Here is a 13,203-nt window from a genome sequence, read left to right as displayed (position 1 = left end):
AATTTTAACTTGGACCTTTTAGTTTTTTTTTTATTAATTGATCATTTTGTGATCAAAATAGTACACGAGACTAGCAACTTGAATCGGATCGACTTAAATTTAGAAAACTTTAATGATCGAGAAATGCATATGTTCAGATGATCGTGACAAGAAATAGATTAATAAATTACAACTAAATTTTATTTATGCTTACGTACGAGGATTATCGAAAATGGATGTTCGAAGTCTTAACTTGCCAATATCATGCCCGAAGAACTTTAAGGTTACAAAAGATGTGGTGGGAATAAGAGATTCTGTGGAAGCGATGGCTGCAATAAACGTACTCTACACATCTTAGTCATTATTAAGGTCAGAAAGGTCTGATTGATCGGTATCACGTACCCGAGGATTATGTGAGTCATACTCCTACAGTGTGCAGCAAGGTTGCTCGATCACAGTTTAATTAGATGCTTATGAAGATAGACGCACACAATGCTTTACTATGGTTTCACAATGCTGCTGCGTGCATTAATTCTTGACACCCTGGAATCTCATCGATCTAGCTAATCAATTGTCTCTCTTGATTCAATAAAAAAGAAAGCTAGGATACTTACTATAAACAAAAGTCAATACACAAACAAACAGATAATTAAATCATCATATATATAGATATGTATATTCAAATTGAACAAGAACATGCTCTTTAATTTCTCTATTGATCAATTACAGAAGTCCCAATACCCGAGAAACCCTTGCCCCATGGCTCTATGCCTCTATAGATTCATGAACTAAAATACCTGGACATGCAACCTAGCTAGTTAATTAGTAGCTTAAGTATTTCGACGTGCTCTGATGTACTTTAGATTTTCAGTTCGTGATGAGCAAACCGACTATGACTGCGACGCCGAGCCGTCGCAAACTCGCAATGTGGTCACTTTCTTTCCCACAGTGGCCGAGCGGCAATCACAGTGGCCGAAGAGATTAATACAATAATCCCATAGTGTATTGGTTCATCTATATTTTTTTTCCGACGTATGATTGTGATTGGTAACTTTCGGCAGGCCCACTATGGAGCTTTCTTAGATTTGTAGTTACCCGTCTCTTTCTGGGTTTCTAGGGTTTTGGAGGTTCATGTATGTACATGGTGTCTTTGTTGCTCCAATTCTCGATGTCTTATACATCCATATCATTTTTTTATAAATGATCTAACCAAATGTTATGGGAAAAAGAAACAAAAGAACAAATGAAAACGAGCAAACAACAAACAAGCAATTAAACATAGAGTGTATTCGGTGCTTTCAGCAGTGTGCAGAGACCAGCAGCATGTGCCTTATCACGTGACCTTTTAACATTTCCTTCGTTAGTCTCCGTTAATCAAAGTTTCCGACTATCTCCAAAAAATTCATTGACAGTATATCATTCTACCAGCCCAAAAAACAAGCAATAGCATTCTGGCTCTATATAATTGGTGAGACCCAATAACCCCATAACCACCACCACTGCACATCTAATCGAAAATCAACCTATTTGATATCTTCCCTCATATTTTACATGTGATTAGGAACTCAGGAAGAAGCGGAAATTGTTGATTGATCAGATTGATTTATATTCACCTTGGGACAAGATGAAGCCACCCGAAAATTCTTTAATCTACTCCCATGTAAGAGATACCTGCATAAAAAAACCCAACCAGATCCGATCTATCTAAGTACGGTGATACCAGAACTTGCCGCCACCCACTCACTTCTCTCAGGTGACCACCGTCCGCGCTCCTTTCCAGCCAACCACCTTTGCTGAACCCCGATAAAGCCACCATGAAGCCGGGTTGCGAAGCGACGGGCACCTCTCTGGGTATTGAGGGTGAAATACCCACAAATTTTAGCTCTTTTTACCAACAGTTAGTTGACTGATATAGAAATTGACTTTAAAAGAAAATCTAATGACTTGTATTTATCTCTAGAATTTAAAGATTGAGATGGTCTCAAAATCAGTAAAATATTCAACGGGTGACTGCACACCGTGGTGCATATATACCATCCGTTTCCTTAAACATATTGAGAAGCAACAAAGCGACAGGCCAGGCGAACAGTGCAGTTGCCTAGTGAATTAGTTATGTACAGTAGTACGTCATGTACTTCACAAATAAGGCAACAAGATCATGGATCTTGTTAGTTTATCCAGCTAGTTTCAATCAAACTTAAAACAGTGGATGCTGTGAAGAAGTTCTTAATTATGGCAGTTTAGCAAAATGCAACTGTCATTCAAAAGGCGTGATTACTTAAGTATTATCAATGTCACAATGTACGTGCAGCTTTTCGAATTATTCTTTTGATTAAGATACAATCTGACCATGCTTCTGCCCTAATTAAGAACTGCAATGTAGCTGTCTAATTAAACTTGCAAATGGCTGTCTTTTAAGACTGCAATAGTCTGCTGGGGCCTGGGGGACTGTGGGTTTCTAGATTTTTAGGGTAAAATCAAATTGAAATGCACACTGGTAGTTTAAATTTAATCTAAGCATGCAACATGCCCACCGATTATATGTTTGCGCGCGCACACATATAAATATTTGCAAAGAGAATATTAAAGTAATTAGAGAATAGAGGGGCACAGCACGTCAATTCCCATAAAAAAATTGATGGAAATCATAGAATATAGCATGATGGTGGAATATGGGGCTCAACTATGCCTAAATTCCAAAATGACACAATGATAGGAACAAAGAACAGACCAGGTATCAAAAGTCAGATTCCAGAAGCATGTGGTTTGAAACTTATTTTGATTTTACCTATTCTTTGCATCTTTGCATCACTGCATCAATTTATTTGTTAGATATTTATCAAGAAATACATGCATGTGCATATGCCCCTAATTTGTAATGAAAATGAACATACAAAGAACACCCCGGCAGAGATAATAACAAGGGTATTAATCAAATCTAATTCATAATTTATTCTAGATCAACTCGTTACCATCGTATATATGTCGCTGCTGCACTTCAATTTGATCACTTCATGCGGTAATGGTTTATATATATGTTTGTTTTAAAGTAATCTTCTTCGGTTTTTTGTGTTCTTACCTATACACATACCTACTATTCACATTAAAAAAAATTGAAACAAAAGTCTATCCAAATCTTATCTTCTTTCTAAAAAAAAACCCCAATTTCTTAGTAAAGACTTTAGAAAAATGGGAATATATGAATTTCATAGAAGCACATAAATGATCGGTGCAACTATGTCAAACTCTACCTTTCCATCTCTTTTCATAAATAATGGCCTTTCCTTTTATGAGAGAAATGTATCTGACCTCAAAGTAAGCATTTCTATAACCATCGAGAAAAAGAAAGTAAGCATTTATATAGATATTGTTTATCAATTCCCGTGGTTGACACCCAACTTTCCTCATGTTAGAGGTGGCAAATGGGTCGGCCCGGTCCACAATCCAAGCCCATATCAGGCCACTTTCGGGTCTGTGGCGGGCTAAAAAACGGACCGGCCTAGCCTATTAGTATTATAAGACACTATTAACATAAAAAAATTATGTAATTAGAATACTTGTTTTATATAACTATTTATAATAGTAAAAATAAATAAAATATTATAACATATTTGATCATTTTAAATCTAAAAACGTTACATATGTCTAAACTATGATTTTTTATCACTACTTTGATGATATTTGTAACATAATGTAATTAAAATAATAAAATAATCAAGATGTTTATATTATATAAAATTATGTGTTTACAAGGCGACCCATGAATTTATCGTTTCCAAGCCATGCTGGGCTAATGGGCTAAAATATCTAGGCCTAATCCGGCCCATTATAATAACAGACTCGGATTGGACCAATTTTAACTGACCGGACCCATATCGGGCTCAGATTTTCGGCCCACTTGCCACCTCTAACTCAAGTACTTCAACACCCATCACCTTCTTACAAAATTTGACCAAAACCATTTAAAGGTAAGCTAAGCTTTTGAATTGGGGACCCTTTGAATTGAGAGGTCCATCCCTAAATGTTTGGTGGAGCCAATTAAGTAATAATGTAACTCTAATTATTTAGAAGTTAGAATACATCACCACAAAGATTAAGTGTAGTTTGATGACTTTGATCATCATCTAGCTATCATTCTATCGATCATGCATGAAAACTAATTACTCATCCTCTCAAAGCTTAATTATATATATGAGGCTACGATTCCTCTCAACTTGCAGCATATACAATCTATTAAAAGTGCGAAAGCCAAGCTGTAAAGATGGACAACCAGTTCCATATGGAAGAAGAAAACTCCCAAGCCTAGGCTGGTGGAGTATCATATATGCATGCAGCTTGGTCTTTCATCAATCTGGTTCACATAAAATGAGAGAAGAAAGCGAAGTCCTGAATGATCCCTACGGCCCTACCCAACTAATGAAGCAAAAAAAAAAAAAAAATCCACATGCAATCGAGTGAACATGTGCTCCACATGAAGGTCAAATTGGTCCACCCAATGAAAACCTGTTTATTGATCTCAGATCATTCATGACTTTCATCGATCACTATAGCTGGAGCTGTGCATATATATGAGAAACACGTAGAGTGGAGCAAGATGAATGGAGTTGGATGAATATGAACGTTGACCTAATTATTATGTGAGAATGGGGTTGCTGAGCAACAAAGCATGACATCAGAAGCATAAATACCAGAACAGAAATGATCGAGGCATGCCACTACCGAAAGTATGAACATGAATAATATTGACTGCTTGTTTGGGATGATTAAAGGCATGAAAATGATCTCATCAAGGCAGCAGTTTAGTGGTGAAAGGAGACAGGTATTAGGTATAACGCGAGAAACTCGTAATGTGTTGACGTTTTAGGTTTGAACGAACACTAGTAATTAAGAAAGACAAATGACACAGTAGTCAAGTGGGTTACAGCTTAGGTGTGAAACGCCATATTCATGTTCAAATTTCGTTTATGCTAATTGAAGTTAAATCTTAATTTATTTTTAGTAATTAGGAGAAAAAACGCTCCAACTGAATTCCACGACGCATATTAATTTTTTGGCTTAATTATAAAGCGGTTTAGAAAACATGTGATTTTCGCTTAAAAAAAATTAAGAAAGTCTTTACCGTACAAATATGTTTACCTAAAGAATAAGCACACCTTGCAAGTTCATTATCGCAATTGACAATAATGAGTTTGAGGTACTCTTTGTGATGAATACCAAACGCTTGAGTTTGCTTCAAGCGGAAAAAACTTGGAAGAATGGAAAGGACGATTTAGATGTTATGTCAGGAGGCATTAGGGAAGAAAGAATTGCATGTGTGGTATATGTATTGGTATTATGTAGCGTTTGAAAAGAACCTACAGCTGGTGCATGTTCAAAAATGATCCAGACTTAGTAAACCCGTAAGAGCAAGCTACCATTTCAGTTTTGAGTGAAATTTGTACCATTTGCCCTAGTTAAGGATAATGTGCAGCCTAAGAAATACTGAAACGTACCATATATATATAGACATGTACCGCCTAACTGGATAACGTAAATTTCCAGTTCAGAGTTCTATTTTTGGAGTGTTAGGATTGACCAAACACTTGCAATGACAATACAATTAATTATGTTAACTAGTAGTTACTTGTATCATTTACAATGCTTATAAAAGAAATCCATTGTAGTAATTGGTTTTTACTCTTTTTGTCAAATGAGTGGGGGGACGGGTTAGTTAGCAATGAAAATATACTAGAATTCTGTTAAAAACAAGGTGAATTCATCACTCGAATAGGTGTTATTGTGTTAATTAACTAGCATGAAAATAATAAGCTGATGAGAAAAAAGCCTTCATCAAACCTTACAAAATTACAAATGGTTATGACAAAGACATAATATTTGTTCCATGCGATGAATTTCTACCAAGAGTCATTGCATGCAGGCTGATCAATAGACTTCAATGTTTGCGACTCAATATTTTCATTATAATTAAGAGTTGATAAAGTTGAAATCTCATTCATGAGTCGAAAAAAAAATGTCACTTTGATATTGACTGGATTATTAGGGATCGGGATTATATATATAGTAGATCTTTGGAAGTTTACCTCTAGAGTGATGCACATATCATCATTGTGAGAACAGAAGAAATTAAGCACATGCATCACCAATTACCCAAAATGACGCTGATGTTATTTAGAACCTAAACATCTTGGTGAAATTAGAATATTTTAATTGATGAGCTTTGTATCAAGAAAAATGATCTTGCTAATAACGACTTTATTAAGGAATAAATTATAGTCTTTGGAAGTAGTTATTAAGAATTTGGATTCTTGTGGATTTCTTCTTAAGGCGAGTTTCATGCTATTTTGAGCAAAATGAGATCCCTATTTGTCTTCCTAGGACAGCTTCCGCAACTTTTACCTTTTCCAATGAATCGAGAATTACGCAGTCAAATATCATTTTATTATGTTGCCAAATTCACGAATAGATGCGATCTTCATAATCTCTTTTATCTTTATCGGATACATTTTCAAGACAACACAATAACACGTTAATGAAAATTGAATCCAAGTAATAACTCCACACCACAAGAAGACACCTTTATCTTGACCAGATAAAATTGCCGAGGTAACGCAGTTCACAACACATTAATAATAGTTGAATCCAAGTAGTATCTCCACATACCACAAAAGACCGCGATATATTCCTTTATCTTTACCGAATAAATAGTCAAGATAACGAAACATTAATCACAGTTGAATCTAAGTAATAACTTTCACTTTATAATAACACATACTAGTATCTCCTATTATCTTTACCAGATAAATTGTTAAAAATAACACAGTAAATAATACATTAATATAAGCTATTTCCAAGTAATGACCACCACAACGTGGGGATGATATCAAATATATCGACGTGGTGTGGACACTTTAACAAAATCCCAGACCAAACACCCAAAACGATTACAACAAAATCCCAATAAACACCAAAGTCACCCAATACGACGTCGCTTTCCACAAACAGTAAGCAAGTAAACGGTAAACCCCCCGCCTAGAGTAAAACCAAAAAAGCAGACCCAAGATTGCAACAACAGGCAAATACAAATACAAAATCTAAAACATAATAAACACCGCAACCCCTCTCTCTCTAAAACTCTCTCTCTCTCTCTCCAACTCCATTTTCTTGATACCCAAAAATAACGGGCATATTCTTCCTCCTTCCTCAAATCTCCAAACTACAAACACTCAGAGAAACACGACAACCAAATTAGGAGCTCCAGTTCCTGAGGGATTTGATTTCGATTTCAATGGTGGTGAAGATGATGAAGTGGCGGCCGTGGCCGCCGCTCACGACGACGAAGTACGAGGTGAGGCTGGTGCTGCGGCGCCTCGAGGGTTGGGATCCGGTGCGGGAGGCCAAGCTCACGGTCGAGATTAGGTGGAAGGGCACCAATCGCGGCAAAGTGGGGCCCCTCAGCTCCCTCCGACGCGCCGTCGTCAAGCGCAACTTCACCAAAGAGGCGGAGGCTGGTGGCGGTGGTCAGGAAGAAAACGGCGTCGTTTTGTGGGACGAGGAGTTTCACAGCGCGTGTAGTTTCTCAAAGTATAAGGACAATGTGTTTCATCCTTGGGAGATCGCCTTCACTGTCTTTGATGTAAGTCCTCTGCTTTTTTTTTTTAATTCAAATTTTGGTTCTGGGTGTGTTTGGATTGTGTAAAGTTTTAGTCTTTTTGGTTGGAGTTTGGTTTAATCGGAATTTGGGGAGCTGGGTTTGATGGAAGTGTGAAATTTGTAGGTGGGTACCTGATGGAATCTGTAAAATTTTAGATGATTTTTTGGGTTGAAATTAGAAACCTGGTTTTGTGTACTTCAATTTCCGATGATTGTTTTGTTTGTTTCTGCAACTCTTAATTTCTTTTTCTGGTTAACTGTATTTATTTGACTAATTTGAACGCAGTTTTCTTTGAGATTGATGTTTCTGTATAATATAGGGTTGAATATGGTGTGTGTGTTTATAAAATTTTATCTAAGTTTTGTGGAAATTGGACTTTTGCTTTGGGTGATTGACACCGGTGGAGTAGGGACCAGGGTAACACTAGATTTTCATTGGGTTTCTTTTGTTTATGATTTTTGAATTTTAGTTTAGAAGTTTATGCACTGGTTGTTTTGTTTACATTTTTTGGTTGTAGTAACGGCAAATTTGACCCTGGGTTTATGATTTGGTTGTGGAATTATGTGAGCTTACGGTGCTCTTCGGTTCTGTTCATGTTACCTTTTCTGGTTGTCTGATTTCATGTCACGTGGAGTTTGGTCAACCACAATGCTGTAGTAAACTGAGGTGCGTTTCTTATCCAGGGTCTGAATCAAGGGCCAAAGATCAAAGCCCCAGTTGTCGGAACGGCGTCAATGAACCTTGCTGAATATATTTCTACTGCTGAAGAAAACGAGCTTCAGTTAAACATTCCCCTCACCATGTCTGATGGTGCTGCTGAGCCCTGTCCCTCTCTTTGTGTATGTTCTAGCCCTATTAGTTTTGAGGTTTTTCTTGTTTCTGTAGTTAGTTATGAACTTATGATTCATTTATCAGTTTAAATTATATATGTATATTTCTTTTAATGTTCTCAGATATCGCTTGGCTTATTGGAATTGAGAACGGCTCAAGAAATGACAGAGCCAGTGCAAGGATCAATTATGCCTGCTCCATCACCAGCCCAATCAAGAGAAACTGTATCTGCAGTAAAGGATGAGCTTTCTGCTCTTAAAGCTGGTCTTAGAAAAGTAAAGATTTTTACTGAATATGTGTCCATCAGAAAAGCAAAAAAACCTTGCCGTGAAGAGGAGGGCAGTGAGGGTAGGTGTTCTGCCAGGAGTGAGGACGGTGAGTATAACTATCCATTTGACACCGATTCACTTGATGATTGTGAAGAAGGTGAATCAGATGATGTCAAAGATGATTCCAGTGTTAGGAAGTCATTCAGTTATGGCACGCTGGCCCACACAAACTATGCTGGAAGAACAATTTACTCCAATATGAGAATCAATGATGAAGGTGAGGATTGGGTTTATTACAGCAATCGCAAATCAGATGTAGGGTGCTCACAAGCTGAGGACTCATCTGCATCAGTCTCTGAGCCAGCTCTTAGCTCAAAGAGGGGCTTATTACCTTGGAGGAAGAGAAAGCTGAGCTTCATTCGGTCTCCTAAAGCTAAAGGAGAACCATTGTTAAAGAAGGCTTATGGTGAAGAAGGTGGCGATGACATTGATTTTGATCGTCGCCAGCTTAGCTCTGATGAATGCCTATCTCTCGGGGTAAGATCTTATCCTGATAGCTCTTTGTGATGGTAAATTAAGGTTATGATCATGATATTTCTGTCGTTCATAGAAGCTCGATTCATATGTTTGTTAACTCATGTTTCCGTTGTTAAGTTAGATTCCTTTTCTATTTGGAAATTTCTCCCCTAACATTTTTCCATGTGTAAACATTTCACTAAGCTCTTAGTTTGTTCCGGATTTCTGATAAACTAATGGAGGTGATTGAATCTAGACAAATATTAGTCTTTCTTGTCAACCTCCATTATAAACTGTTTCACCCTAGCTAAAGTGCTTGATTGTGATAATTATGTCAGAAGCCTATCAGTCTCCATCCACTTTTTACAGAAATTCAGTTGTTCTCATTGTTTTTACTAATAATGGTTTTTTTTTTCTCAGTGGCATAAGACAGAGGAGGACTCATCTGCTAATCGGTCATCAGTTTCAGAATTTGGAGATGATAATTTTGCCATAGGCTGTTGGGAGAACAAGGAAGTGACTAACCGTGATGGACACATGAAGCTTGAAACACAGATCTTCTTTGCTTCTATTGATCAGCGAAGTGAGAGGGCAGCGGGCGAGAGTGCATGTACGGCTCTTGTTGCAGTAATTGCAGATTGGTTTCAGAATAACCCTGACCTCATGCCCATAAAGTCCCAGTTTGATAGCCTGATTCGAGAAGGCTCGTTAGAGTGGAGGAATCTCTGCGAAAATGAGACATATATGAAGAGATTCCCCGACAAGCACTTTGATCTTGAAACTGTCCTCCAAGCCAAAATACGTCCTCTTTCTGTAGTTCCGGGGAAATCAATCATTGGCTTTTTCCATCCCGAGGTGGTGGATGAGGGACGATTTGATTTTCTACATGGTGCAATGTCCTTCGATAATATCTGGGATGAGATTAGCCGTGCTGCATCAGAATGTTCTAGCAGTGGGGAACCTCAAGTTTATATTGTCAGTTGGAATGACCATTTCTTCATCCTCAAGGTTGAACAAGAAGCTTACTACATCATTGATACATTAGGGGAGAGGCTGTATGAAGGATGCGACCAGGCCTACATTCTTAAATTTGACAGCAACACGGCAATTTACAAAAAGCAAAATGTTGCACAATCCTCTGATGATAAAACAGCCAGTGATCAGCCAAATGTGTCGGGAGCAGTTGAACCCAAGAATCAGCAGATGCAGCAGGTCAATGGGAAGGAGGAGGGGTCTATAGTAGAGGCAGAAGTAACTAATCTAGAGGAGCAGAAGGAGGAAGAGCAGGTCATATGTCGAGGGAAGGAAGCCTGCAAAGAGTACATAAAAAGCTTTCTGGCTGCTATTCCAATAAGGGAATTGCAGGCAGATATGAAGAAAGGACTAATGTCCTCCGCACCCCTTCATCAACGTTTACAGATTGAATTTAATTTTACTCGGTTCTCAAAACTGCTGCCTACTAGTCCACCGGCAGAAGTAACCACTGATGCGTCACAAAGTTCCCCGGCAGAAATAACCACAGATGAGTCAGAAATCGAAGTTTCTACGGCAGAGGTTGTTGCTGAATAAGAGTGTACATTTTAGGAAGTGTGATTACTCTAATGTTCTTTTCTTTTTTATAATATCTTAACTGAGTGTCTCTAATGGGGACTGGGATTAACAAATAGGAAAGTGCTCAATTTGTTTTGAGTACCATGGGAGGGAGGTGAGCTCATGTCCATTCTAAGGTAGGCTGGAAATGGAAGCGTATGCTTCCTCAGTTGGATGTTGTGTTGTTTACCTAATTTGATATGGCATTGCTTAAGGTAGCCTAATCTCTGGTAAATGTGTATTCTGTACATGACTGTAATCTCTCTTTCAGACTACTCAGCTCTGACTTCTTACCAATGTTGTCATACACTTTTTTGAGTCTCAAAATTTTCTTTTGGTTTTATCTACTTTTGCAGACTATTGTATAGTTATATACTATGTTCTGCAGCTACTTTCCGATTTCAATTACCCATATGTTCTTTTCCGGACACTGTTAACATTGACAGGGGGAATCTGATTGGCTTTTGTATAGGATTCTAGTCTTTGCTGCAATGTATATTCCTTTCTCAATTTGCTCCAATCTTATATTTTCTTATTAGCTGTAAAGATGAATATCCATCTTTTTTGCCTCGAGATGAAAACAATGATAACAAAAGGATGAATAGAACATTCACAAGTTTGGTCTTTGAGGGCATGAGAAGATTCTCCAGACACGCACTGACGCACGCTGTGCTGAAGGAAAAGTTGGAGCCTGGAATGTTTTCCACAATTATAGCACTAACTAATATGTTATTGTTATATCTTCACAGTTCACACACACCAAAAAAAGAGCACAATCACAGGGTGGGTTTCCTGGCTCGAGTGTTTTTTTTTTGGGTCGTCTACGTTCTCTTGAAATATAGCATACTTTCAATTACAAAGAATTACAACTTTATTAAATTAAATTTACAACATTAAGAATAAAATTACATGTATTTTTTATATTTATAAATAACTAAACAAATTTACAATATTAACCGCTATTTGTTCATAATCTTATAAAATATTATTAGTGAAGTAATTACAACTATTAGAATTATATTTACATAAACATCATCATATTTACTATATGAGAACAAATTTGTTGTGATATCAGTAAACTGAGTATCACATTACAATGATTACATAGAGAGATACCTAAGAAAATTCAATATTTTTTTTGTGTGTATGTAGAGCACGTTCAGAATATACCAGTCTCTTGACAGTCTGTAGGTGCTGGTTTCTGTTCTGATTCCAAGTTTGCTTCATGTTCATAGACACATAGTAGTAGTATGTATTAAAAGTTATGTTAAAAGTTTTGTTCTTCATACTAAAACATAATGATATTACTTATGTTAAAAGTTCTAATGATTTCTCAGCAAAAAAAAGAGGTAGAAAACCAAAGATCCCTAATGATTTCATATAGTTTCTTTACTTGCGTAGTCTCCAAAAATGATGGTCATAAACTACCTCATTATTGTTTACATTTGCAGTTTATTCTTTACTGTCTTCTTATTAAGGCAATGATGATGATGATGATGATGATGACGAGGGATTATAAACCAAACAGTTTTAACTTCTTGACCTTTTCAAATGGGATTTGTAGTAGTAGGCATAAAATGAGTGCATCATCCGATCCAAGACTTGTTAAAGGCCAAGACAAACAATACTAAGCCAGCAACTTGAATGGAACAATTAAGAAAAAGTTAATTAAGAACCATGATCATGATCGATGGATAGGATGGAATCACTTTCAAAAAATTGATTGATATCACAGGATTAATGCATCAAAGTAGATGTATGAAAGGATTTGATATATATTACTCTCGCTATCGTTCATTGTTAATAGCAACTACACAGCTAGCTCTTGTTTGATAATTGGCAATCATATTATAGGGAGATACAACGTCGAGAATACGTACATGTAATGGTAAGTGTTTTTCACCACTAGAGTTACAAGTTACAGGACTTAACTGATATAAGGTTTATATAATAACCCCTAAAAAAGCAATGGATTAGGCTTCAGGACGATTTAAGGCAGAAATTGGGGCCAGCCTGATGTTGTTTTCAAACAGAGGCCCAGAAGGCCAGAACTCATCTCTTCTTCACAGTTCACACCAGGTAGTAGAGGGGTTTCTGAATCAAATAACATGATGTTGAATTGTTGGGTGCATTTTTGAAATCCCCCTTAATTTCTATGCAATCATGTTCTGCGTTCTTATAATGTTTCAATCCAAACCACATTTCTTACTCGTACTTCAGAATTAGTAATTTGACAGTAAAGTTGAGTCTTGAATATTTGAGTCCTCTTATAAATATGCTAATCCTTGGCCTTAATTTTTGCTTGGCAATTAGTATCGTATAATTGTATACCAAGCATGCAAGATTTGGACATGCAGATGTTCCATT

General features: G+C 37.0%; 1 protein-coding gene across 1 annotated transcript; it reads left to right on the top strand.

Moving 5' to 3' along the window:
• Positions 1–7,080: 7,080 nt before the first annotated feature.
• Positions 7,081–11,165, top strand: LOC126800168 (uncharacterized). Its single transcript, XM_050527450.1, has 4 exons — positions 7,081–7,612; positions 8,314–8,469; positions 8,584–9,267; positions 9,667–11,165. Exons 1-4 carry the CDS (start codon positions 7,265–7,267, stop codon positions 10,813–10,815), a joined length of 2,337 nt encoding a protein of 778 aa, XP_050383407.1. The 5' UTR covers positions 7,081–7,264; the 3' UTR covers positions 10,816–11,165.
• Positions 11,166–13,203: the final 2,038 nt, after the last annotated feature.

This window comes from Argentina anserina, chromosome 6 (assembly GCF_933775445.1).
Source record: "Argentina anserina chromosome 6, drPotAnse1.1, whole genome shotgun sequence".
NCBI lineage: Eukaryota > Viridiplantae > Streptophyta > Magnoliopsida > Rosales > Rosaceae > Argentina > Argentina anserina.
The sequence above is the reverse complement of the archived record's forward strand: the minus strand, read 5'-3'. Positions and strand labels throughout refer to the sequence as shown.